Source organism: Acomys russatus, chromosome 14 (genome assembly GCF_903995435.1).
Source record: "Acomys russatus chromosome 14, mAcoRus1.1, whole genome shotgun sequence".
Lineage (NCBI taxonomy): Eukaryota > Metazoa > Chordata > Mammalia > Rodentia > Muridae > Acomys > Acomys russatus.
Window position 1 is genome coordinate 34,726,190 of NC_067150.1, and position 27,614 is coordinate 34,753,803.

General features: G+C 46.6%; 2 protein-coding genes across 5 annotated transcripts in view; both read right to left on the minus strand.

Annotated features, from left to right (window-relative positions):
* Positions 1-4,545: 4,545 nt before the first annotated feature.
* On the minus strand, positions 4,546-10,675 carry Tlcd5 (TLC domain containing 5). 4 transcript variants are annotated; one of them, XM_051156251.1, is made up of 3 exons: positions 10,586-10,675; positions 7,660-7,859; positions 4,546-6,014 (listed from the first exon to the last, which is right to left on the minus strand). In XM_051156251.1, the coding sequence occupies exons 2-3, from the start codon at positions 7,856-7,858 to the stop codon at positions 5,476-5,478; spliced, it is 738 nt and encodes a 245-aa protein (XP_051012208.1). In that variant the 5' UTR covers position 7,859; positions 10,586-10,675; the 3' UTR covers positions 4,546-5,475. The 4 variants fall into 4 exon arrangements, with proteins under 4 accessions (XP_051012208.1, XP_051012210.1, XP_051012209.1 ...); XM_051156253.1 differs by having other exon boundaries at positions 7,660-7,834; positions 10,586-10,653; XM_051156252.1 differs by lacking the exon at positions 10,586-10,675 and adding an exon at positions 10,010-10,529.
* Positions 10,676-18,574: 7,899 nt separating this feature from the next.
* The window catches only part of Pou2f3 (POU class 2 homeobox 3), an 89,940-nt gene continuing 80,900 nt past the window's right edge, over positions 18,575-27,614 (minus strand). The window contains 4 exon segments of the mRNA XM_051156255.1: positions 18,575-19,168; positions 21,612-21,652; positions 21,654-21,748; positions 23,088-23,154. Coding sequence (XP_051012212.1) covers positions 19,129-19,168; positions 21,612-21,652; positions 21,654-21,748; positions 23,088-23,154 — 243 coding nt within the window. The 3' untranslated portion in view covers positions 18,575-19,128.

The following is a 27,614-nucleotide window of genomic DNA, read 5'->3' on the forward strand; positions in this document are numbered from 1 at the left end:
GCGGCGGCGGCGGCGGCGGCGGCGACTCCGCGCGCAGGGCCGCTCGCCGGGTCTCAGGAGCACTCGCGGGAGCGCGCGCAGGGCGGAGGGGGCACCCGGCGGGGACGGGCCTTGCGACCACTGCGGGCGCGCGCACGGGTTCCGGTTCCGGTTCTGTCTCCTGGGCCCGGTGCGGCTGGAGCGCGCCGAGCCGTCCCCTCCCCCGCCGACTTTTTGGGCCCTTCTCCCTGGGACTTCGGGAAGCCGCTTCACCCGGGATCCCTCCGCTTCCCGGACTCTCAAACTTGCCAGGATGCTTCCGCGCAACGCTGTTGCGGGGGAGTGGAGGGGAGCGAAAAAGTAGTTCTGCGGGACGAAGCGGGCGGCTTCTTTCTCCGCGGCTGCCGCTGCCCTTATGGTCCTGGGATGCTCTCGAGGTCCAGTCCAAAGTGTAGGTTCCACCCGGGACAGCAGAGGAGCCATTCCACAATCCCGAGGAGTTTACGTCTGGAGGGTCTTTGGGAACTCCCCGCCCCTCTTGTGCTGGTAACTTTTTAAGGGAATGTACTCGTTCCCAGTGTCAAAGCCTTTTGATGACTGCACGCGAACCTGGGTCCACGTGCCCCGACAGCAATGTTAGGCAAACCCAAACACAGACAGGTTTGAGGGTGGGCCACTCACCTGGAGCACTTGCTGGCCTAGCCTCGCAGCAGAGGCGGGTGGGGGGCGGGCGGGTAGAGCAGACTGTGAAGGATCTGGACCCACACTGGAGCCAGGAGTTCGTGATATAAATATTGCTTTTAGGCTGTTTTGCCTTGGCAAAATGATCTGTATTATTTGCCAAATTGAGAAAGCATGGTGCTTTCCACGGCAAGTTAATAAGCTTGTTGTGGAAAGAGATGGAAGAAGAAATACATCTGTCCAGTAAACAGCATTAGAGATCCCTTTGAAGAGTTCCCAAATGTTTTCCGGTTTCTTTTTCGATGTGGTAGAGGCATTCAGCTATGTAGCTTTATGACTGAATAAATCTGCCCCTGAGGAAATGAGGTACCACGACACAATATAGTTCCCCAATTCTGCCTGCAAACACCAAGTAGCTATTCCTTTTATACAATTATCTTCTGACTTCTGAGCTTCAATCCGTGTCAGTGGGAAGAGGCTTCGGCCATTTTGTGGAAATCAAATCTAATAAACAGTGGGTGTGGAGAGGAATCAATTGCCTCTTAATAATGCTGTCTCTAAGTCATTCCACCACAGTGAAAGTAGCATTATCCCTGAATAGGTGCATGAGCTCGAAATGACATTAGCATCGGGTAAAGGGGGTAGGGGGTGGGAGATAAACAGAAGCTTGAAATGACTCTCTTGCTGGATTTTTCTTTTTAAGTTCAGGGCCCAGCCAGCTAATTTTGTAATGTTTATTTTTGGAAAGAATAGAAGCAGATTCGAGTTCCAAGCCACTTTTCCTGATGATCAGACCTGGACACGTTGCCATCTGCTGGTAAATTCCAACATGGCAGGTCTATCCTGAAGACTCCACTCGTTTCTACCTATAGGTGGAAAGAGTTCCAAAAATCTATATACAATAAACAAAATGCAAACCTTATCCTCAAGCTTGCTCAGGTTGTATTGAGTGTACTGTCCTCCTCTCCCTTGTTCTAACAGCGTTGCACTGCAGGTATCAAATGAATGGGGGCTGATGAGTCATCAAATCATGAATTTTAAAATTAAGTTCCCATCTTCCTTTCCAGTGGGCCTCAATGCTTAAGCTTCAGGAATGAAACAAACTGGGAACATTTCCTAATTCACCTCCTCTTCCTTGCATACAAAACCTTTTGGCAAGCTGCTTTCAACGTCTTTCCAAATTTAACAGCCCCAAGGTTCTAACTGTGAGCAAAGAAGGCCTTTTGCTGTGGGAAAGCATTCAGAAGATGGTCAACAAAGGATTGACTAACCAGTGGTTATTCACCCCAGAACTACTGTTTCAATGATGAAAATCTCTAATCACTCATAAGGCACTGATTTTTTTTTTTTTAATAACCTGTGAAAGGTTTGTTATAATTGCTGGTTGCTCCACTATCGTAAAGAGTCCGCCCGCCTATGGAAGGCTTTTGCAGAGCCAAGCAAACCAAGGTCCTTTCCCTAGGCCCTATGTCGCCCTTCACCTAGGAAGGTGGCACCAGTGACACAATCACTGGACATGCAGTTTCCAATGGGACTTCCTCTTCCCCACTGTTTCAATGCTATCAGCCGGGCACGGTGGCGCACGCCTTTGATCCCAGAACTCGGGAGGCAGAGGCAGGCGGATCACTGTCATCAGCCTGGTCTACAAAGTGAGTCCAGGACAGCCAAGGCTACACAGAGGAACCATGTCTTGAAAAAAAAAAAATCCACTGTCTAGGGGGCTGGAGAGATGGCTCAGCAGTTAAGATCATTGACTGTTCTTCCGAAGGACCCAGGTTCAATTCTCACCACCCCAACCCCCGCATCACAACTGTCTGTAAATCCAAGATCTGACACCCTCATACAGACATACATGGAGGCAAAACACCAAAGCACGTAAGATATATATAGATATATCTAGATATCTAGATATATCTAGATATATCTATGTATATAAATCCAGTGCCTAGCTGAGTATGGTAGCTTATAACTACAGCATTTGGGAGGATTATTGTGAGTTTGGAGGCAGGCTACATAGTGAACTTCAGACTAGCCTGTGCTACAGAGTGAAACCAAAAAAGGGGGGTAAGAGTGAGGATACAGCTTAGTGGTAGACTGTTGTTATCTTCCATATAAAAAATAGGATTGGTTAATGCTAAAGAGCAGATGAATAGGTGTAGACATTCTTACAAGCCAAAGGCTCTTTTTTTTTTTTTTTTCCTTCGCAAAACCACAACAAAGATACAAAAGCAGACTCTAGGTTCATAAAAAGTTATTTTATTTTTATAAAATTCAGTACAAATCGTATTGAAATATAAATCCTTCTTGAGCAGTATCAGTGATGATTACACGGTAATTCAAATGCAAGCAAGTGTTCCCTTGTGTGTCTGGAGACATGACACACTCATCTGCCCTTTATTTACCTGTGTTATAAAACTAGGCCATCTCTTAACTGCTGAGTCATCTTCCCCTCTTTCTCTAAGAGAAATCTCTCCATAGTTACTAATTAGAACATCAAGACAAGCTGAAATGAAGAATTCCTCACCCCTTATCACTTGTTCAGGTGTCTCGTTATCAAAAAATAAATTAAAAGCAAACCAAACCAAACCCTACAGACATTCCCTTGAGTTTGCCTCAAACAAAGATCTAAAATCCTTTACTTCTGAGGGGTAAAGGAGAAAAGAGGCAGTACTGGATCAAGCCTGTTCACTTGTCTAGTCTGGAGCAGATTGCACAGTGCCAAAATACAAAAGCCAGTTTTGTTTTGTTTTTTCGTTACGCTCAGTGTGCCAAGCCACTCTTTTTGACTATGTTTTTTTTTTTTTTTTTTTTGCTGAAATCAGCATGCCCCGGTTTCCAATTCTGCCCACAGTTTTGCTGGAAAGGATCACACCACCGGCAAATCTGGGGCACAAATCGTAGAATAGGAAGCATGGTTCTACCTGTCCAAAAACCAAAAACCCAACAGCCAAAAGAAACCCCTTTAATTATGCAACAGTCACCTTAAAGGTCCCGTTGTTAAAGTGCCTTTCCTTTTGCAAGAAGGAGTTTCCAACCTCTCCCCTTTGCTGGTTTCTGTAACTAATGCCATCAGTTACAATGTCACTCATTGGGTTAGTATCACCACTGACTACAGAGCGAACTGACACTACTTGCTAAACTGATTTAGCCTTGCTTCTTCAGTAGCACCATTTCCTGGCTTACCACCTGAATTGACCAATCACTATTGATCTAAATAGCATAGTAGAAATAACAAATACATAAACAATACTTTTTTTTTTTTTTTTTTAAATTAAAGCCCTACATTGGAGCCCGGCATGGTGGCACAGGACTGTAATCCCAGCACTGAAGAGGCTTAAGCAAAATAGAGTTCAAGGCTAGACTGAACTATACAAGCAAGACCATGTGGAGGGGTGATAAAAAAAGGGAATGTACCTGAAACAAAGAAAAGAAAGGAAGGAGGGGGGGAGAAGAGGAAGGAAGGAAGGAAAGAGGGCGAGGAGAAGGAAGGAAGGTAGGGAAGAAGGGAAGAAATAGCCTCATTACCCTGAGGCCAATACATACATTGAAATCTTTGGTTCTGCTTTGTAGTATGTACCAGGAGCTGAAACCTGAACTCCGTCTCAAGTACAGTGGACCCCACATGGTAAATCCCCATGGAATTTAGCCACGGCCTCTCATACCTAGCAGATTAATTCACAAAAGCCCTGAGAACTGGCATACTTTTCCTGGTAGGGCAGAACCCGTACAACAGGACCAAGTAAATCTAAATCTACTCACACGTCATTCACCTTGCACCCCGAGCACTAGCTCCGCCGTTTTCCGTGCACACCCGAGTTAACATTGGCAACTCTGACCTGCTATCCCTGTAAACACCTGCTGACAACATTGGTGCCTAGGAACTGCACTGTGGAGAGGACTCCCACCAGAAACTGTTAAGAGTGCCTCACTGCTCCCAAACTCTTTCTGAAACAATATGGCTTCTGCTGAATGCCTGCTTCCAGGGAAGTCTTCAGTTTTTGCCTTGTGCTACTTAGAAGGAGCCTACATGACCTGCTGCCAGTAAAAGCTCTGGGCACCAAGTCTTTGATGACTTTGATGTTGTCATGAATCACTCCTGTATATCCAAGCAGGAGACTGTAGAAACTTATGCTTAGATTCCATGAGCTTTGACAGAGGTTCCTTTTCCCTCTGCTGAGTCTTCTCTGCTTCCTTTCATTGTCACAGATCAAAGCTCTGAGACTACAGGCTCAGCCCCAAGTCTCCTGGATGAATCACAGAAGCCAAGGATATCCTCGGGAACCTCTGACACGGCAGTGTAGGGAGGCTCAGTGGGAAGTCCCATCCTTCTGTCCCTCTCTGCATCGCAGATCCCATTCACAGATACTTGGATGCCCAACTCCTGTCCCCTCCTGAGAGTCCCTCCCTTTATAGTACATGGGGTGAGCATACTTAAAATGTCTCATGGAAATCAGGACTAAGTGTGGGGAAAGGAGTTACTTCCAAAGGAACCAGAAACAGCACTAATTTGATTCAAGTTCTTTCCAAAGCTGTCTAAATATCAGGCCTCCCATGAACATGGGGACCCCCCAAAACAGGTGACAGTGGTCCTCTCTATATAGTTCTCTCCAGTTGTCAATCACCCTGAGGATGTCCAAATGCCACTGCAAGCAGGGGTGAGTGTCTCAATACTGCATATGCTTAGCTTGGAAACTGACTGAAGTGATGGACGCATTTAGCCCTTTTTCAAAACCTAAGTGCACTCACTACAAGCTCAATTCTGTCCTGGTCCTATGGCCAGTTCAACCCAATCCATTCACCGGGAGCAAGCCTTGGCTAGTGTGTCTTGAGATGCCCATTATGTCTTAGCTGCCGCTCTTCATCCCGCCGGCTTCTCCATGCGTGGTACTTCTTGATGCTTTTCTTCCACGCAAAGCGCCAGATGCTAACCATAAAGCACCAAGACACAGCATACATCGCTACCCCTCCAACCTTCACAAACCACTTAGGTGTGGGTGAGACCATTTCACAGAAAAGGAGATGAGCGCCTACACCAATCCTCACACCAGTGAACAGAGCCACAAAAAGGAAGTCCACCACATCCCCAGTGAAACTGTGATAGTGGCCTGTTTCACGGAGAAACCAGCGCAACTGGAGCAGTGGGTTGGTGATCTCACTTCCAAAGAGAACCGCGTTGACCTCAGCGCCCGACTCCCCAAGCACCAGGGCCATGATGATCCCCAAGATGCTCAGTGTGTGATGAGCCAGCATCAGGGCACCCTCAGACTGGAAATAGATGCACCAGGCCAAGTCGAAGATGAAGTAGCCCAAGGTGAGACACAGAACGTGAACTTGGAGGGGTGTGTTCGGTGACCCTGAAACAGATCGAGACAGAAGAAGACAACACGTCTGGAAACTGGGGACCCCCCGCCACTGTCTTTCAAACCTTTCTGAACCATTAAGGAGGACAAAAGCAATGGCAGGCTCAAGCTTTGTAAAATGAAACCTAAAATCTAGCCTTATAACCCTAGCACTTGGGCGGTAAAAGGAGAAGGATTGGAACAACGGACGCCAGCCTTGGCCACAGTTGTCAGGGCCAGCTTTGGCTACACAGTTATCAGGGCCAGCCTGGATTACGTGAGAGCCTGTCTCAAAAAGACAAAATTCTACATTTAAAACGGTGGCCTTCCGCCGGGTGTGCTAGCGCATGCCTTTAATCCCAGCACTGGGGGAAATGGGGGGACAGAGACAGGCAGATCACTGTGAGTTCAAGGCCAGCCTGGTCTACAAAGCCTGGTCTACAAAGTGAGTCCAGGACAGCCAAGGATACACAGAGAAACCCTGTCTCAAAAAACCAAAATAAATAAAATAAAATAAATATTCCTTTAAAAAAAATTGGTGGCCTTCCTTGTTTTGCTTTGTTTTTGCTTTTTCAAGACAGGCTTTTCCTATTACTTGTTACGCAGCTGAGGCTGGCCTAGAACTTGTAGCACTCTCCCTGGTTCAGCCTCTAAGTCTACAGATGACAGACAGGGCCTACAGAGTAAAGTCAAGGCAAGCCTGAGTAGTGAGACCTGGTCTCAAAAGAATATCAAGAAAAATAATAAAATAGTAATAAAACCTCAAAATGTTGATGAATGATTTGATTGTTCAACTACAGTATTTCTCCTATGGAAAACCATAAAATACTTTGTTGTTTCAGTGACTATTCTAACTCCCCCATTTTAACCAGCTACTGGTTTGTTTCCAGACCCTTGGGCTACTCTGTCATGCATGTCAGATTTATTATTATTTATTAACCTAAAGGATTAGGTTGTTAGACACTGGCAGCTCTAACCCACCCTGAAAGAAGACTCTGGAGAAAACTCCCAAAGCCAGAGTGTCCTCCTGTCCCAGAACATGATGTACAAAGGCCAGACATATTTGAAATCATCAAGAACCTTCAAATAAAACACAAAACTTAAGAATTTATTTCATTTCAGTTTGATAGAAAGTTTACAAATTGGAGGCCAGCTTGGGCTACAGGAACCAACCTCAAAAAATAAATAAACAAATAAATAAAAATAAATGAAGTTGCATGAGCCTATGATCCAAGGTACTCAGCAGGCGGAAGCAGGGGAGCATAAATTCAAGGCCAACTTTGACTACAGAATGAGTAGCCAGGCCAGCCTGATCAACTTAGTGAGACCCTCTCAAAAAACAAACAAACAAATAAACGTAGAAAAGATCAGGGACATGGCCCAATGATAGAACACTTGCCTCACATGTTCACAGCCCTAGATTCAATCCCCAGTAACACAAAAAGGCAAGAAAAGAAAAGGACCCCAGAGGTACAAAAAGATTTATGAAAAACAGAAGCAACAGGCGACATACACAATATCAAAGTTGACAGTGAAGACGGCAATACAAAGTATTAGAATGGGAAATGTTCTTTAGTGTTACACAAATTTATTCTTTTTTCTAGTCTCCAAATCATAAATTCCTAAGGGGGGAAAAATCTCTAGCATCCCCTCTACCTACCTGGGTGAGTAAAAGGCCAAGGGCCATCAATGAAGCCAATATAAGCAGACAGGCCTATAGAGAGGACTCCGTGGGTGAAGGTCACCAGCCGGCAGCTCCACTCATAGCTTCGGTGCTTATTCAGGCGGCAGAAAGATGTATAGAGTGAGAGCCAGGCACCCAGGCTGCACAGCACCTGCAGACACAGACCTAATGCCATCCTGTGATAGAAGAGACCAAAACCGGGGAAAACAAAAAATGCACCCTAAGAAAGCAGCAGCGGCTCATTTTGCACATGTGCCCGAATTGCTACTCAAGACAGGGCCTTTACTGGAACTCTTCACTATGTATGCATCCAAGACGTCTATGTGAATGTGGCTGCTGTATTTAAAACTCCAAGCCCCCGAGAAATACAATGCTGGCACCTGATGACAGCTGTGACCTGGAAACCAGCAACTGCCCTCTGAGGTAAAACACTAGCTCCACGCTTAACTAATGCTGACCAGATATCAATAATAACCTTTCAGAGATTACTGACTTTGGACGGTGATACACAACTAAGCATGTATATCTAATAATGTGTTCACACTTCACAAATGCCAGCACTAGCCAGGCATAGAGGCGTGTGCCTATAACCTCAGCTACTCAGGAGGCTGAGTTAGGATGATGTCAAGTTTGAAATCAGTTTGGTCTACATAGAAAGTTCAAGGCTAGCCTGGCTATTTACAGAAGCCATGCCTCAAAATAGAATGAGACAAGACTAGGGTTAGGTTTATAGCTCAGTGGTACAGCACTTGCCTTTCTTATGTGACACCTTGGGTTCAATCCCCAAGATATCTCTCTCTCTCTCTCTCTCTCTCTCTCTCTCTCTCTCTCTCTCTCTCTCTCTCTCCCTCCCTCTCTCTCTCAAACACAGACACACACACACACACACACACACACACACACACACACAGAGAGGAGTGAAGACAACTTAGTTGGTAAACATGTGAACCTGAGTTGAACTCATATAAAAAAAAAGGGGGGGGCAAACATGGCAGTGCATACTAGCCACCTCAGTGCTGGGGAAATGCAGACAGATGAATTCCTGTAGAGAAACCCTATCTCAAAAAGCAAGGTAGGAAAAAAAAAAAAAAAAGCAAGGTAGAGAGGGACAGAGAATACCAACAGAGGCTGACCTCTGGCTTCCATATGCATGAATATATGTGTGTATGGATTCAAAACACACAGAGGCAAAGCTCTCATAAAAATAAATAAATAAATAAGTAAAATACCACTTTGGTTTCTGCTAGAAGTCACATGACGCCAGGCATTTTAATGTGGTTAAGCCGAAACTAAATTTGGCTGAGGTCTGGATTTGGGTCATAGGTTTATCAGTCAAAATCGAAACTTGAGGCAAATGTAAATAGAGAGCCAAACAAAGACTCCAGCCGTCTTGGAAGGCGTCCCAACTCTATTATTTATCAACAAGGAAGCAAAAGGATTTTTAAGTAAATGTTGAGATACAAAAATATCCTTAAGACAAGTATTCAGTTAAAAGAGAAACAAAGACGATGGTGAAGGCTTTGTAATCCCTGCACTGAGCAACAGAGGCAGGAGGATCACCCAGAGGAGGACTGGTCAACACAGTGAGTGCCAGGCCTGACAGGGCTACACAGTAAGACCTTGTTTTAAAATGAAGACAGGCAGACAGACAGACAGACAGACAGATAGACAGACAGATGATAGATAGATTGTAGGTAGACGGCTGGATGATGATCTATAATAGATAAATAGATAGATGGTAAAGTCAGAAAACTTACATTTTTACATTTTTGCTGATACATTTAAACAAGAATAGTCAACACTGAGTTACTTCAGTCATACAAAAGCAGACTCCAAAAAGGACTAACATGTCATTGTTAATTAGCTCCTCTGTTGAAAGTACAAATAAAAAGAGAAATCCCAAACACGTCAGCTACACATCTCATCTCTGCAGGAATTCTCTGCATGGCTGCACTTTAACTGTTCACCCTTTTCTGACAAATGCAGACCAACACCCCTCAATACACACACGAGCCACTCCCAGGAATGTTATCCAAAGAGGGCTTGGGCAAAGGGCAAGTTTTATCCAGCTTTCATGAGAAATCGGGCTCCCATTCAAGAAAACAGTAGGTGTTCATCAGAAACCTGTAAGTGGGGAAATCTCTTTAACCTGAGGAATGTGTTTAAACCAAAATTCGGGAACAGAAATTAAGGGGCAGAAAGAAAGGAGTGGGGTGGGGAAAGGTCAGTTCAGTTCTAAGACACATTTTCTGAAACTTCTAGGCCAATCTTCAGAGTAAGGGCCAGACATACAAAGTACCCGAGTGAAAAGCAATATCCCCCTTACTTTCTTTCAGAGGCCAGGGTCACTGGCCAGTAAGGCGGATCAGCTGATTGGGACTAGGCGATTAGTATTTTTAGAGCCCTCTTCTCTGAATCCTAATTCCCTGGCCCAAGAGAGGAAACAGTAGCCCATTTACAAACACTCCAGTAAAAAGCAGACATTTGTAAACGACAGACACAGCTCTGTGACCTTGAGCCTGCGTGTCTGGTGTGGGGTCTGGGAGGTTCCCAGGCCCTCGCAGCTCAGTGCCCCAGCTCCTCCATCCCAGAGAGCAGAAGCGCTGGGCGGGCGCCTGGCTCCGGGCCTCGAGAGAGCTGCAGCCTGGGGCTCCAAGCCAGCAGCAAGGTCGCATCCCGCGGTGGGGACGTGCCCAAGGCTTAAGCCACGCCCGGCTTCCAGCCAGGATCGCCCCATCCTGGACCGTTATCTAGGCATCCAGCCGGGTGCCCAGAGCTTGGCGTTGAGAGGCCCTGGCGCCCCGGGGCAGAAGAGCCCGCGCGCACCTGGCCGCCCGCCCGCCTCCTTCCCCGCCTGCGCCAAGGGCAGACGGGTGCCCGTGCCGCCTGCTAGCGCTGTTACCTGGCAGAGCGCACCGGGAAGCCTCAGGCTCCCGGGCGCCCACAGTCCAGGGCCCGGATCGCGGCGACAGGAAGCTGTAAGGGGCGGGGGATGGGGGGGCGGGTTGGTAGACAAGGCTGTGACGGCGGAGGAGGAGGAGCCGGGGGTCTAGGGGCACCTGCTGGCTGGGAGGACAGAGCGCAGAGTGGATGCTGGGCCAAAGAAGGGAGCCGGATGGAGGGTCCTTCTTTGGACCGGGAAGAAAAGGGCAGTCTGTTGCGCTTGTTTGTTGTCTGTTTAGATCATCACGGGACTGTGGATGTGGAATGTCTGTCTGGCTTTTTAGTCGTAGAATGTTTGCCTAATGTGTGCGGTCCTGGATTCAACCTCCAATACTCTATCACGGTAAATCTTGATCCATTCTGCCACCTGTGAGATGGAGCTGGAACAGCCTCTTCACTAAGCACTTACTGAGCACTGACTAACCTACTAAGCACCCACAACCTACAGTACACTACGGGTGGTGCAGGATTCTGTCTCCTACTTGAATATGAGTAGTGAAACAAGCACCTTTATGTATATTAAGCATTGTCCCTAAGTGGGCCTTGGCTGCTCTTGCACAGGTCTGGAGTTCAGTCACCACACCCCTATCAGGCAGCTCACAACGGCCTCTAACCCTAGCTCGGAGGATCCGACGCCCTCTTCTGGCCTCTAGTGACACCACACATGTGTGCACACATGCAGACCCACACATACACATTTTTTAAAAGTTAATTCTGTTTGGGATGCAATTGGACGAGTTAAGTCTATGCCTCCTTCCTCATCCACACAGAATGGGGAGTGTGATGCTTCTCTCATAGATTATTGTCACAATTGGAACAATGGCCGGCACATGGAAGTCCCTAGAAATTATTATCTGTTAACTTTGGAATATCTTTTCTCCAATAGTGGGATTAAACCGGAGGGCCCCCCCCCAATAAATAAATAAATTATATATATATAAAAAAAAAAAAACAAAAACGGAGGCTCCAATCGTGCTAGCCAAATGCTCCACCATAAGCTGTATTTCCAGGCCTTTATTTTATTTATGGGGGAAAAAAAAATCCGTGTTTCTCTCTAGATGGTGAGTTTGAAAAAGGATGAGCATAATGTGGTGGTATATGCCTGTACTCCCAGTGTTTGGGAGGCTGAGGCAGGAGGATTATCAGCTGGAGGCTAGCCTGCATGAGGGTGGGGTGGGGTTCAACTAGAACAGTGGGATGGGGGGTGGGTGGGATATGGCTTGTCGATCAAGGTGCGAGGGAGCCCAGAAGTGAAGATCTGTAGAGGAGATGTGTTTAGACAATGCATGGGAATTGTAAACGGCCTCGTTTTGGTCATTTATCATGCTAACCCTTCAAAGGTAAAGGTGGCAGCGTTTTCACCTGTTTCCCTAGACCCAAGTATGGGACAGGTATAGTGAATGTTTGTTGGTTGACTTAATGAAGGAGTAAAGTCAGTTGGTTCACACCTGTATTCCCAGCACTCAGGAGGTGGAGTCAGGAAAGCAGGAACTCAATGCCATTCTCAGCTGCATAGCAAATTCAAACCAGGTTGGGCTATAGGAAACCTCTCTCAGAAGGAAGAGAAATCAGAATTAATAGAAAACTACATTAGAAGCAGCACAGGTGACTTCCCAAAGCTTATTGGTCATCTGCATTACTTGGAAAGTGATTTCAAAACAGCTGCTTAAAGATGATGTCTTAAATGTTATGATCCGGTAGGTCTGATGTGGGGCAGAAATAAGTATGCTTTAAAATCTGCCTGGGGTCATTCAGATGATTAGTCACATGTAAGAGCCACTGCTGTCAGAGAACCCTAGCTGTCTTAATGCCAGCTCCAGGTGTCTAGCCAAGGTCTCTCCTTCAGTGGCTAAGAGGAAGTCTGTGGTATTTTGAGCAAGGACGTTATATTGCTGTGCTCTCTCAGCTTTTGAGGTTCAGTGTGTGGTCTAGGGACGAGAGAAAGATCACCAACAAAATCAACATCACTCAGACACACATACAAGCCAGATCCTGACACTGAACACACTAAACTGGAATCTGCATCCTAACAGTGATTCTCTGGCAGTGCTGAGTATTGAACACAGGGCCTTGGCCAGTGGCAAGCACTCTGCCACTGAGCTAGTATACTCAAGCCTTGGGCGTGATTCACAACCTCCCAAAACAGAACTATTTAAATAGCTTTTTAAGCCAGCTGGTGGTGGCGCATGCCTTTAATCCCAGCATTCAGGGAGGCAAAGGCAGGCAGATCTCTGTGAGTTCAAGGCCAGCCTGGACTACAAAGTGAGTTCAGGACAGCCAAGGCTACACACAGAAACCCTGTCTTGAAAAACCAAAATATATAGCCAGGCAGTGGTGGCGCACTCCTTTAATCCCAGCACTTGGGAGGCTGAGGCAGGCGGATCGCTGTGAGTTCGAGGAAGGCTACACAGAGAAACCCTGTCTCGAAAAACCAAAAACCAAACAAACAGATGCTCCAGAAGCACTCGGCTAAAATTCAGTGTCACAGCAATTGGAGAAGACACACTAGAGGTGTGCTGAGACAGACCAAACGACAGAGAATGGCAACACTGAAACGCAACAGGACTATAAGCAGCCTCAACCCTTTGTGTTTGCTTCAGCATTTTGTTTTGTTTTTATTCCAGTCTCTTGCTCTGGGATGTGAATTTCTCCTTGCTGCCTGTATTTTCCATAAGAGAACAGACTACTAAAGACTGAAGGTGTCTACAGGTTTGGGGTTGAGAAGGTGTCGTTTCTTCCAAGGATAACGGACTTCTATACAACAGTTACTAGGGTTCTGAAATCCAGCTTTATTATTTGAAATGAAATGGTTCTGCCACGTGGTGGTAGTGCACACCCTTAATCCCAGCACTCAGGAAGCAGGAGCAGGAGAATATCTGTGAGTTCGAGGCCACCCTGGTCTACAGAGTGAGTCCAGGACAGCCAAGGCTACACAGAGAAACCCTGTCTCAAAAAAAAAAAAAAAAAAAAAGAAAGAAAGAAAGAAAGAAAGAAATGATAAAACGATACACTGACTTATCTTTTTTTTAAAAGATGTGTGTGTGTGTGTGTGTGTGTGTGTGTGTGTGTTTGTCCATGTATTTCTGTCCACTATATGCATGCAGTGCCTGCAAAAGCCAGAGGATACAGTCAGATTTTCTGGAACTGGAGTTACAGATAGCTGTGAGAAGACACGTGGGTGCTGGGAATTGAATCTGGGTCCTCTGTAAGAGCAGCCAGTGCTTTCAGTCCACTGAGCCATTTCTCCATCCCACTAAACTATATTAATTTATCTTTAGGCAGTCTCAGCTCCACCAAATCAGTGAAGGTCCCTACTGATGTCATCACAATCACAATAATCACAGATGATATTTGTAAGATGTTGTCTTACTGTATAGGCCATTGTTACAAGTCCTTTTACTGTGGTAGTTTATATAGGCTGGAGTCTACCTATAGGTCCAATTTACAGTTAAGAAATTAAGGCGCAGTCAGGAGAGGTGGTGCACGCCTTTGATCCCAGCACTGGGGAGACAGAAGCAGCCGGATCGCTGTGAGTTCAAGGCCAGCCTGGTTTACAAATTGAGTCCAAGGCAGCCAAGGCTACACAGTGAAACTTTGTCTCAGGAAAAAAAAATTAAGTTGAAAGGTTCCCAAGGGTGACATAATCAGTTGAAAGGAAATGGGCATTAACTCAGACAAGATGACTAAGGGGACATGCTGATATACGCTACCTGGGGTCAGTGTGGCGGCATAGGAAGATCAGGAGTTCAAGACTATTCTCAGCTATGGACCAGTTATTTCCAGCTTGGACCAGATGGCTCAATTCACAACTGTTCAGTTATTCATTACAAGCATTTTTATTGTACATAGAAAGCTCTCTGTTCTTTACAAGACCCTGTCTCTAAGAAGCAAAATGCAACATTGATGACAGCAGCCGAAACGAGAGAGAAAAAGGAGTTGCCTTTGCTTCGCTAGAATTTCCGCACAGGTGTGTATACTACATCTCTGCATCTTCTCTCTCTCTCTCTCTCTCTCTCTCTCTCTCTCTCTCTCTCTCTCTCTCTCACTCTCACACACACACACACACACACACACACACACAGAATGTGTGTGGAGGTTATGAAAACTTTGACAGCAATACAATTTGGTTTCTGAATGTTTACAGATAAATAATAATAATGATAATAACAACAACAACTGGAGAGCTGGCTCAGCGGTTAGAGCTTAGAGGACCTGGGTTCAATTCCCAGCACCCACATGGCAGCTCACAACTGTCTGTAATTCCAGTCCCAGGGGATCTGACACCCTTACACAGACATACATGCAGGTGAGGCACAAATGCACATAAAATACAAGTAAATAAATCTTTAAAAAAAAAACAAATCAAAGTCAAATATGTAATCCTAGGGTGTTAGCTGGGTGTGGCAGCACACTCCTTTAATTCCAGGGCTCCAGAGGCAGAGGGAGCTGGGGCTCTGTGTGTCTGAAAGCCAGTCTGCTGAGTTCCAGCCATTAGAGCCATATAGTGAGAACTTAAATAAAAAAATTTTAAATGCCAAGATTTGTTTTTGTAGAAATAAACAAGCAAATCCATCTCCTTAGTATGCAAATTTGTTTATGTATTTCTAACTGGTAAAATTATATTTACACCAAAGAACTGTCCTAAAATAAATTTCTGTATGATTTTTCTACCGGTAAATGTTTTCTTTATATATCATGTATATATGTATGTCTTGTAAGACAGCATGCCTTGTAAGAACTTCGCTGCTGAAAAGAAGTTTTGAGTAAAAAAAGTTTATAATTCCCTGGTTTCGATTTCCTGTGTGTACCTGCATTTGAGGCAAGGTCTAACTCTGACCCAGGCTCACCTTGAGCTCACTATTATAGCCAAGGCTGGCTTTGAACTCCTGATTCCTCCTGCCTTCATCTCCTGAGTCCTGTGATTATAGGCATGTGCTGCCACGTCTGGCTTTAAAACTCTTAAATGCCCTGTTACGTGCAAATAGCAGTGCTAGCCATTAGAGATAGCAGAATATAAAACAATCCAGGGGGACAGAGGAGTCCCAGAGGTATGCCAGGGTGGTCATGGCCATGGGCCCTGTGCCTGGACACCTGGGGGCTAGAGTCAGTTTCCCTGACTCAAATCATGCCCAGAGTTGGGCCCAAGGTTCTTACTTTGCCTTAGAAGGTGGACATAGGGGCACAAGCTTGTAATTCAGCACTTGATTTCTCACTATCTTGGGATCATCCTGGTCTACATGGTAAGTTTCAGACTAACCTGTGCCAAACAAACAAACAAACAAACAACATAAAAAAGATAAGACAGGGTCTGAGCTACGTGGTAGTACCAGGCCAGCTGAAGGCAAGACTCTACTGTGAATATATGAATAAACAGACAGCCTGAAACGACCAATAGCCGCAATCTTTTCCTCCTTCCTTTACCCTTACACACCAGTTGACGGTGCTCCCACATGATGAGGCAGCTAGACAAACAAAAGCTCCCACTAAACTTCTTTGGAATTACGGATTTCGCAGAGCCCTGCCCACCTGCAAGTTTTGCTTTGGCTTAGTTTTGCTTGTTTGTTTGTTTGTTTCGAGATAGGGTTTCTCTGTGTAGCCTTGGCTGTCTTGGACTTGCTTTGTAGACCAGACTGGCCTGGAACTCACAGAGATCCACCTGCCTCTGCCTCCTGAGTGCTGGGATTACAGACATGTGCCACTGCACTGTTAAGCTCACCCTTTTTAACAACATTTTTTTTTTTTTTTCTTTCAAAAGTAACCACTACCAGCAAGACTTTCCCCGTTTTAGGGCACAAAAGTCTGAACATAAGCATATTTCAAACACCAGGAACAGTTGATGATTTCTGCATAGGTTTCCCATGTGGATGTTATTATTATTTGCAGTAAATGTTTAATCCTATGATGGCTAATTTTGATTTACAAGTTGACTGGGTTTTGAGACATCTGGAACAAAACACAACCCTGTCTGTGGTGATGTTTTCAAAAGGGGTCAGGAGGGCTGGGACGTAAGGAATAAAAGAATCCTTTCTATTTTTTTTTAAGAGTCTCTCTGTGTAGCCCTGGCTTTCTTGGACTTGCTTTGTAAACCAGGTTAGCCTTGAACCCACACAGATCCACCTGCCTCTGCCTCCCTGAGTGATGGGGTTAAAGGCGTGTGCCACCATGCCTGGTCTGAAATAACCTTCTGATAGATTCATAATGATGGCATTGGTTGGGGACAGGGCCTGCTTAGGGGATGGTCTTTGAGACTATCTAGCCATTGTTGTTTCCTCTCTGCCATGCCCTTCCAGCTATGATTGACACATCTGAAACCGTAAGCTAAAGGAAACCTTCTCAGCTTCAGGTTGTTCTGTCCGGCATTTTGATCACGGCTACATAAAAGTGACACAATTCCCAATCTTTGTTTCTCCTCACCAGCTCTTGCAGCTCTTTCTTCCCCACAGATCAATGTTTATTTTAGGAACTACAACTATTTATTATGGTAGCTTCCAGGACTGTGATGCTAACATTTAGGAGGCTGAGGTGGGAGGGACTGCAATGAGTTTAAGGTCAGTCTGGCTAAATAATGAGTTTGAGGCCAGCCTGGGCTACAGGGTGAGATCCTACCTCAGAAAACAATGCCAACAATGCCAACACAAAACAAAAAAACAATCCTACCACCAACAAAAATTAACCAAATAAAAAAACTCAATAATAAGCCCAGTGTGGTGGCACATACCTGTAATCCAAGCACTCAGGGAGGCAGAGGCAGGTGGATCTCTATGAGTTTGAGGTCAGCCTGGTCTACAAATAAAGTCCAGGACAGCCAAGGGCTACACAGAGAAACCCTGTCTCAAAAAATAAAAATAGAAATAAAAAGCCCAATAAGAGTTTCCCCATCTCACTAGGTGATGTCTTCTCAAGCTGTGTTGAGCTACTCCCAAACTAGTTGTGTCCCACCAAAAGAACACTGAGCCATTTAGGGGCCCTGTATTAATACGCTCCATCCCCAGTAGCCACTTCCTGTTCCAAGTGGAGTTATTTTCCCCATTTCCATTATGTATGCTTGTATCCCACCCCACCCCAGCCCCAACACACAGGTACACACACACATACACACACATACACACACACACACACACAGGCACTAAACACTCCTCTGAACATCTCTTATTAATGGTGGAATAGTTTATGTCATTGCTATACAAATATATTTAGAAATAAGAGATTCCTTTGAATCTCAACATTTTCTTAGATATTCAGTCTTTTTTTTTAAAAAAGTTACCATTTTCTGGGATGGCTTCATGTGACAGCTTTACACACAGATCCACAGAAGGAGACTCCACGTAAGATGTTCCCCCCAAAGTCAGCAGAACCCCAGCTTGTATGGGAGCTCTGTAGAAGTATTCCACACTTTGGTATCACCCCTCTTTTTCTAATGGAAGGTAAAATATAGAGACATTTTCAAAGTTCACACCTGAGTTAAAGATTTGGCTGGAAAATTACACACTGAAGAGGAAAGGCCCTAGTGTGGTACAGGAAAGGACTATGTACAAGAATGTGGCCAGTGGATGTGGCGCTCTCTCTCTCTCTCTCTCTCTCTCTCTCTCTCTCTCTCTCTCTCTCTCTCTCTCTCTCTCTCTCTCTCTTGTGGCCAGGAGAAAGGAGAGGGGACAGGGTAAGGAGACACAGGGAGCAGAGGAAAGACAAGTGTTCTTGAACTCAAGGAAGAGTGCCTGTGGATGGAGCAGCTTGGCCAGAGGGCAGCTCTGCCATTTGTAGAGAGGAAGGAACTTTGTAGGACAGATTTGGTTGTAGAAAAGGGAGGAAGCCAGGTGTGGCACAAGCCTTTAATCCCAGCACTCAGGAGGCAGAGGCAGGCTGATCATTGTGAGTTCGAAGCCAGCCTGGTCTACAAAGAGAGTTCCAGGACAGCCAGGGCTATTACACAGAGAAACCCTGTCTCAACAAACAAACAAAAAGAAGGGGGGCAGGCGGATGAGAGTGAGGGTTAAAATAAAATGGGGGCAAAATGGAGATTCTGTGGGAAAACTGTACTAATTAAACAAAATAAGCCTTTGGTAGAGACATGAGATTTCAGTCTTTCCACAGAATTTGGGATCAGTTCAGGATTGTGGCTGAGGTCAGAGTCAAAATCATGATCCAGTCTTCTTGCAGTTTGGTGCAACGAGCAAATCGCTGTCCCCAGAATCCCCCAGGGGAGCTGAAGCAGAACAGTGGCAGAATGCACTTTCTCCACCAGATGAAGCCACAGGCAAGGCATGCGAGAACGGTAACTTCCCAGGAGGGTGATGGAAAGCCCAAGGCAGGAGTGTGGCCTTCAGTCACAGTTTGGTTCTCTGGAGGCTCTGGATCCCAGAGAAGGCAAGAGTGTGGGTGTTCTCTTCAGAGCTGCTCTTCACCCCGCTGTTCTCAAAGCAGTCTGTTCACACGCAGAAGGCATGGCTTCCTTCCTCCTGGTGGGAACAAGGGGCCAGTCGGAGTGGGACGACGGTTTTGGTCTCAGTGGAGGTAGGTGGGATGGTTCCAGCGGTACCATGACCTGCAAGGAATAGCAAAACAGGCCAAACCCAGAGTTACAAACCTAATGGGGAAAGACTAGGAATAGGGAGGTGACAGCTAAGAGGCAGGTACAGGGAGCCTTAAGGGGTGATGAAAATATTCTGCAATTAGATAACAGTAGTGGCTGTAGAACCTTGCGAATTTTATGGTATATGACTCATATCTCCAATATTAAACTACTAATATTATTTGAGTCTCCTCACCCCCAGGAATTCTGACTTTCTAGACTATGAAACATGCAGACAACAGAATCTAGTTGCCTTGCTGAACTGCCTGGACAAGTAGATTCAGTTCTCCCTATAAAGCTCAAGGGTGCTGGGTGGTGGTGGCACATGTCTTTAATCCCAGAGCTTGGGAGGCAGAGGCAGGCAGATGGCTGTGAGTTCGAGGCCAGCCTGGTCTACAGAGTGAGTCCAGGACAGCCAAGGCTACACAGAGAGACTCTGTCTCGAAACACCCCCTCCCCAGAAAAGCTCAAGCATGTAATCTGTCACTCAACTTGGTTTGTTTGTGTGTCTAAGACAGGGTGTCTGGGGGCTGAAGAGATGGATCGGTGGATAAGAGCACTGACTGCTCTTCCAAAGGACCCAAGTCAGCACCACATGGCAGCTCACAACTGTCTGTTCCAGGGGATCCAACGCCCTCACACAGACATATGTGGGTTCAAAACACCACTGTACATAAAATAAAAATAATTAACTAATTAAAAAAGACAGGGCCTCAGCGGGGGAGTGGTGGTGTACGCCTTTAATCCCAGCACTTGGGAGGCAGAGGCAGACAGATTGCTGTGAGTTCAAGGCCAGTCTAGTCTAGTCTACAAAAGTAAGTTCAAGACAGGCAACTCTACACAGAGAAACCCTGTCTCAAAAAACCAACCAACCAACCAAACAAACAAACAAAAAAACCAGACAGGGTCTCTTATCCTGCGGTGGCACATGTCTGTAATCTCAACACCCGGGAGACAGAGGCAGGCAGATCTCTATGGGTTCAAGGCCAGCCTGGTCTACAAATCGAGTTCAGGACACCCAAGCCTACACAGAGAAACCCTATCTCAACACCCCTGCCCCCCAAAAAGACAGAGTCTTTTTATGTTTAAGACAGGCTATCTCCAAAATCCACAATCTTACTGCCTCTATTAAGAGGTATAGCCTTATTGGAGGAAGTGTGCTCCTGTGGGGGCAGGCTTTGAGGTGTCATATATGCTCAAACTACATCCAGTGTGGTGCACAGTCTCCTTCTGCTGCCTTGAGATCAAGATATAGAGCCTTCAACTCCTCCTCCAGCACCATGCCTGCCTGCATGCTGACATGTTTCCCGCCATGATGATAATGGACTAACTAAACCTCTGAAACTGTAAGCCAGCCCCAATTAAATGTTTTCCTTTATAAAAGATGCCGTGGTCATGGTGTCTCTTCACAGCAACGAAACCCTAACTAAGACAAGCTGTGTGCACACACACGGAGGCCAAAGGACAACCCTGGGTGTCAGCTTCAGAAACGCTACCCACCTTATTTAAGGCAGGTTCTCTCATTGGCCAGTAGCTCAAAGGATTTTCTCCTCATATCCACCCAGGACCAGGATTACAAGCACACTGCCACACCTGCGCCCCCTTCCTTCCTTCCTTCCTTCCTTCCTTCTTTCTTTCTTTCTTTTTGGTCTTTCGAGACAGGGTTTCTCTGTGTAGTCTTGGCTGTCCTAGACTCACTTTGTAGACCAGGCTGGCCTTGAACTCACAGAGATCCACCTGCCTCTGCCTCTGCCTCCCTGAGTAGTGGGATTACAGGTGTGCACCACCTCGCCCGGGACACCTGGCTTTCTTAAATGTTGTTCTGGAGACCAGTTAGTCTTCATTCTTGCCAGCCCCATCCTATTTCAGACCTCTGTCTTCCTCTGCACCAGGGAAGGTTCTCACAGCATCCATACTAAGAGTTTTCCAGTCGTTTTATTCGGCTTCTGAGCTGAGGCCCGTGAGAGCCTGCCCTGCTGCCTCCCAGGTGTAAGGGACAGCTCCTCTCTGTCTGCCTGTGCCAGCCACACCTGAAGGCCAGAGCTGGTCTACGACTGAGCTCCAGACTCAAGTCAGAATGTCCTGTGAGTCCAGTTCCTGGTGTGGAGGGCTCACGAGCCCAGTGAAAGACCAGACCATTCCTCACGTGAGCATTTGGAAATTTCCACCATCAGAGCGAGGATGGAAATTTTGGCTTTGTTGACATCAGCCCTTGCCAGGACTGCTCCCTGGCTACAGCGTCTTTGTAAATCCTCACTCCCTGGGGATGCACTCCAGTCTAGCTCTTCGATTCGTCCTCCTTCCCTTCCTCCATCCCACTGCCACTGCTACCCATTTTCCATTTCCTATGGCACTGCCCCAGCTCCTCACGTGTCCCTGAGCCTGCCAGATGCCTTCCTTGCTGCCCTCCACTTACCCTGAGGAGTTAAAGCCAGAGGAGGAGTTCATTGCCACTTTGGGAGTTATTTTGAGATGCTGTGGGGCTGCTGGCATGGAGTCCTGAGCCAGGAGACGAAGGCCTGCTGTTGTTCCCAGGGGAACAGGATGACGTTACTAAGGACAAAGGGAGACAAAAAACAAAGCCAAAATAATGCTGCTGGGTCTGGGGACCTGCGTGACATGGCCCTTCCAACACATAATTTCCTGAGGTCGCTCTACCCCTCCCCCCAACCCATCTGCCCATCTCCCACCATGTCAACCACAAGGCCCACCCGGCAGCCCATCCTTGGTGGGGGCTCTCACTGCAAGTGTTCCCTGCAGCCCAGGCCCTCAGAGCAGTGGGGCTGGTTCTGGCAGTCCAAGACTTGCCAAATGCATGGAGGACAGATGCCAAAATCATCTTACTTTGGGACACACCCTGGGCGGGAAGGGAAAAGAATACGAAGCTTAGGAAAAGGAGCAGCATGGGGAGAAAGCAGACCTGAGAGCAGAGATACTGTCCGAATCTCCAATTCTGACTCCACAAGGGAAAAAAACACATGTGGTCCCCTTGGTGGGGGGCCCAAGCCTGCCCTGGCCCACCCCAAAACTCATCCTCATCTTCTATACATGGTGGCTTTGGACTAAATAGATATTCTTCGTGTTTGGAACCCCAACGTGTGTGTTTCATGGATAGAGTGCCATATACATTACTTTCCAAACTAAGATTTAACAAACAAACAAAAAACCAGGACATACTGAGCTTCACATCAGCATTTGAGGCAGCTGCTAGGGCGTCTAGAGAGCAGCTGCACATAAGGCCAATGTATCTAGCTCCTAGAAACACTACAGGTACTTTTGGGGAAATAGAACCCTGGGAACCCAGCTTCCTCTGGCTTTCCATGGAGCTCTGTTGGAACGTATCACGTGATATACCCTGAGTGCTGAGCCATGCTGCCATGAAAACAAAAGCAAACACCTGTTTGCTTAAACTTTGCTTCACCAGCAGTTCCCTTTTCTTCCCAACATTGATTTTTAGTGCCTTTTGAGGCACACTAAAGGAATGCTGACTTGGGTTGCGTGCCTTTCAGGTTTTTGTTGCTGTTTTATTTGAGACAGGGTTTCTCTAGGTAGCTCTGGCTTTCCTGGACCTCACTCTATGGACCAGGCTGGCCTGAAACACCTGCCTCTGTCTTCTAAGCACTGGGATTAAAGGTATGTGCCAACACTCCCTGGTCCTTTCAGGTTTTTTGTTTTGTTTTTTTTGAGACAGGGTTTCTCTGTGTAGCCTTGGCTGTCCTATACTCATTTTGTAGACCAGGCTAGCCTCAAATTCAGAGCGATCCGCCTGCCTCTGCTTCCTGAGTGCTGGGATTAAAGGCGTGCACCACCACGCCCAGCATGGCCCTTTCAGTTTTAATGCCTTACTCAGATTAACTCTAGTGGTGTCTAGAAACCTCATTTGAAAGCTCACCTGTTCCAGGCATGGTGCTGTGGACTGGAGGGACGGAGAGGGGGCCCAGAGACCCTGAGGGAGAGACCTGAAAGGCAAGAGAGGGTTGTGAATGTCTGTGCTCCATCTTCTCTCTTTTCTCAGAACACTGGGCTAAGAGCTGCAGAGAGCAGTTTGCCTCCCTTGATGACCTCCTACACCATAGTTTTCACCTTGTTCTTCATTAGGGAGATCTGAGGGCTACGTACAGGCCCTGGCACTCACACAGACTACTCCCCCTCCTGTTGGGGCCCCTGGTACTGCCAAGCTCAAGGCTTGTCCTGCTGGGCAGAGGAGCAAGCCTTTGAGGCCCTTGCTCTGGAAGACGCTGTTGGCTGCCTGTTCCATTTCTACTTTTGATGTCTGAAATCTCAGCACTTGGGAAATTGAGGTGGGGGGACTGCTGTGAGTTTTGAGTCAGCTAGGGCTATATAGCAAGACCCTGTGAGTCTGCCCATCTCCCCCCAAAAGGAGGCAAGCAGAGACTTAAAATACCAGAAGAAACCATTCAGAAGCTGGGGAGACAGCTTGGCTCAGTCAGTAAAGTGTTTGCCTCTCAAGAGTGAGGACCTGAGTTCAAATCTCCTATGTAAAAGCTAGGTGCAGCAGTCTCAGCCTGTAATCCCGTGCTGGAAAGGCAAAGACAAGAAGATCCCTGGAGCTTGCCAGTCAACCCTTGTAGCCAAGCCAGGGAGCTTCAGGTTCAGTGAAAGACCCTATCTCAAAAAAGAAGATGAAGCCAGTCGGTGGTGGCACATGCCTTTAATCCCAGCACTTGGGAGGCAGAGGCAGGCGGATCTCTGAGTTCGAGGCCAGCCTGGTCTACAGAGTGAGTTCCAGGACAGCTAGAGCTGTTACACAGAGAAACCTTGTTTTGAAAAAATTAAAAAAAAAAAAAAAAAAAAAAAAGCAGAAAAGAAAAGCAATTGAAGAAGACACACATACGCACACACATGTGTGAGTGCTGAAGTTTAACCTCCCAGTTCAGGATCCTACCCCTCACTATGATTATCCGAAAACAGCCTAGAACAAGAAATAGTAATGAGTGGACAGACATGAGTGTGAGACCTGGCCCTGCCGTCCACCCTCTGCATGACTATGACTAAGTTATCAACCCAGCGAGGCTTGGTTTTCTCATCTGTGAAACAGCAGCAGCTCCTCCCTGACATTTCTTTTAATTAAGATTTAATGAGATAACGTCCATCCATAAAGCTTCCAAGCCTGTGGCTGGCAGACAGCGCCAGCTTGTTAAATGTCAGTTCTCTTGCTCCTGAGGGAAGGGCTACGGACTACCTCTGACCTCCAGGTGCTTTTTCAGCTCCACTTTTGAGCTGAGATCTGCTTATATTTTTTACTCCTTTTACTTTCCTCATGTTGACAAGGAAACTCTGACCAGCATTTCATAGGATACTGATACAGAGGCTCTGCTTAGGGGCCGGCCACCTGCTATGCTCCTCCCCTCCTCTAGAACAGCCCCTCCAACACGATGTGGCATGTTCTCATTTCCTAATTAATCAGCAATCCTTCTTGATGCTTCCACTTACCTTTTACAAAGAGCCTTCTCAGTGGGCAGGGCCAAGGGGTAGAGAGGCAGGGGTGGGGCAGTTTGGGAGGAGTGGCAGGGTGGTGAGAGACGCCATCGATCACCTCTTCTCCTCCCCCTCAGATGCCACACCCAAGAAATTTGTTGTTTCAAATAAATAATAATGTATGCACTCATTGTCATTGGCTCCTTCCATTTCCAGCTAAAGACAGGCTATTTAAACATACACATATAGTTCCTTACTTTAGACATTTTTTTTTACACATGGCAGCAAAATGGTGCCAAAGTGATTTATGCAATCATCGTGTGTGTGTGTGTGTGTGTGTGTGTGTGTGTGTGTGTGTGTGTGTGTGTGTGTGTTGCTGGGAATTGAGCCCATGTTCTTATGCATGCTAAGCCAGTGCTATACCATTAAGAGCTATATATATCTTCCAAACCCCTTTAAAATTTTGTTTTGTTTAAGATTTTTTTTTTAAGCTGGGCATAGTGGCACATGCTTTTAATCCCAGCACTCGGGAGGTAGAGGCAGACAAATCTTACTTCAAGGCCAGTCTGGTCTAAAGAATGAGTTCCAGGACTACCCAGAGAAATGTGTCTTGAAAAAAAATGTATTTTAAATTATGTATATGTGTGCTGTGGGGGAAGGGGAGGCAGGCGCATGTGACTGCAGTGCCCATAGAGGCCAGAAGATGACTCTGGATCCCCTGCAGCTGGTAGATGTGAGCAGAAGTGGGTGTTGGAAACAGAACTCAGGTCCTCTGTAAGAGCTGTATGAGCTCTTAACTACTGAGCCATCCTCTAGCCCTTATTCGTTTATTTTTTTTCTAACTTAACTATCCTGACAAAAGACACTGGTTTTTATTTCATCAAGACCTGAGGAAAAGCTGGTCATGGTGGCGCACACATTTAATCCCCCCAACTAGGGTAGAGGCAGGAGGATCTCTATGAGTTTGAGGCCAGCCTAGTCTACAAAGGGAGTCCAGGACAGTCAGAGACTATAAGAGAAAATCCTGTCTCAAAAAACCAAAACAAACAAAGACCTGAGGAAAAGAAAGGAACAGAAGACACTCCATCCTCTTCTCTTGAAATATCTGGTGTGGAATTCTGTTTTCGATATGGCCATTGCCATCTTGAAATTATTTCTTTCTTCCCTTCTTTTATTTATTTATTTATTTTGGTTTTTCGACACAGAGTCTCTCTGTCTTAGCTTTGGCTGTCCTGGACTCGCTCTGTAGACCAGGCTGGCCTGGAACTCATAGCAATCCACCTGCCTCTGCTTCCCGAGTGCTGGGATTAATCTTTCTTTTTTTCTTTTCTTTTTTGTTTTGTTTTGTTTTGGTTTGGTTTTTGTTTGTTTTATTTTGTTTTTAGAGACGGGTCTCTCTGTGTTAGCCTTGGCTGTCCTGGACTCGCTCTGTAGACCAGGCTAGCCTGGAACTCATAGCGATCCACCTGCCTCTGCCTCCTGAGTGCTGGATTAATCTTTCTTTTTTTCCTTTTCTTTTTTGCTTTGTTTTGTTTTTAGAGACAGAGTTTCTCTGTGTAGCCTTGGCTGTCTTGGACTCACTTTATTGACCAGGATGGCCTTGAACTCACAGAGATCTGCCTGCCTCTGCCTCCCGGATGCTGGGATAAAGGCGTGCGCCACCACCGCCCGGCTTCTTTCTTTCTTTTGAAAAAAAGATTTACTTAGTTTTGTTTTATGTGTATGGGTATTTTGCAAGCATGTAAGTCTGTGCGCCATGGCCATGCCTGGTGCCTGCAGAGGCCCGAAGACGGCACAGAGTACCCTGGACACACAGTGTGGTAAGCTGTCATGTGGTGCTAGAAATTGAGCCCGAATCCCTCAGGGAGACAACCAGTGTTGTTAACTGCTAAACTGTCTCACCAGCCCCAGCCTAGGGTTCTTTAACAGCATGCCTTCTCACAGGCTGTTCCTTCTGCCTGCTGAACCACTCTTGCTAATTTATAGTGCTCTTCAAGCAAATCATGAGCTCCTCCACTTCTGGCTGCCGTGCTGACTTTAATGTCTTTAGCTCGCATTCCCATAATGCACCTGTAGGACACATGCCCTGTTTGACTTCTCACAAACACTTGGTTTCTTTTCTTGCCGCCTCAGGCTCTTCCTTCTCTGTTCCTTCCCTTGATCCTCTTGCTTTCAAATGGCTGATGTCACCAGGAGTTGGAAACGGACCTTTTTCTTTCTTTATACAAATTCCATAACGAGCTCCTCCTCTCTCAGAACTTTAAACCTCCACCAGTATGCTTGTGACAAAATGCGTCCCACCCCTCCCCCCCGCCCCCATCCCAGCTTCTCTCCTGACCTCTGTAGCCATCACTCCAAGGCTCTAGTAACAGTTCCGCTTAAGTGATCTGCAGGCCTACATCATGATGATGCAAAGAACTGGAGCACTACCTTTCCCGACTCCAAAAAACCAGCCGGTCCTGTTCGCTTGGTCCACACACACTGCTACCATCCACCCAACCAGCCAGAACACTTTGAGTCATCCCAGGGGTTCCCCTTCCATCAATCTCCTTGCCCGGAGCCAGCTTTCAGCTTACTAACCGAGGCCTTTTGCTTTTGTTTGCTTTTGAGATAGGGCCTCACCTAGCTCAAGTCGGTCCTGCATTTGCTAAGTAACAGAGGAGGATCATCTGCTGACCGCAGCTGAGATCACAGGGTGGTGCTGAAGATGGAACCCAGGGCCTCACACATTAGGCAAGCACTCTCCCAACCAAACTCCACCCCTAGGCCTTGTTTATCTCGAGACATGAGGCTCCATCACCTGCCCTGTGAGCAGTTTAGCCTCACTTTCCAACATTCTTCTACACAGACCCACCTGTGTTTCTATATAGTCATTCCCCCGACACTCCCCACCCCCTCACTGTTCTCAGGTCTCTCAGAGGACACAGCTCCACCTTACACAAAGCTGCCTCTCGCAGGCTCAGCTCAGCGCTAATGACCT

Bases quoted from the DNA above. Each gene is read 5' to 3' on its own strand.
- Tlcd5 (XM_051156251.1), bottom strand. From the start codon at position 7,858: ATGGCATTAGGTCTGTGTCTGCAGGTGCTGTGCAGCCTGGGTGCCTGG. The intron at 6,015-7,659 runs GTAGGTAGAGGG...GATCTGTTTCAG, and splicing joins TTGGCCTTTTACTCACCCAG to GGTCACCGAACACACCCCTC.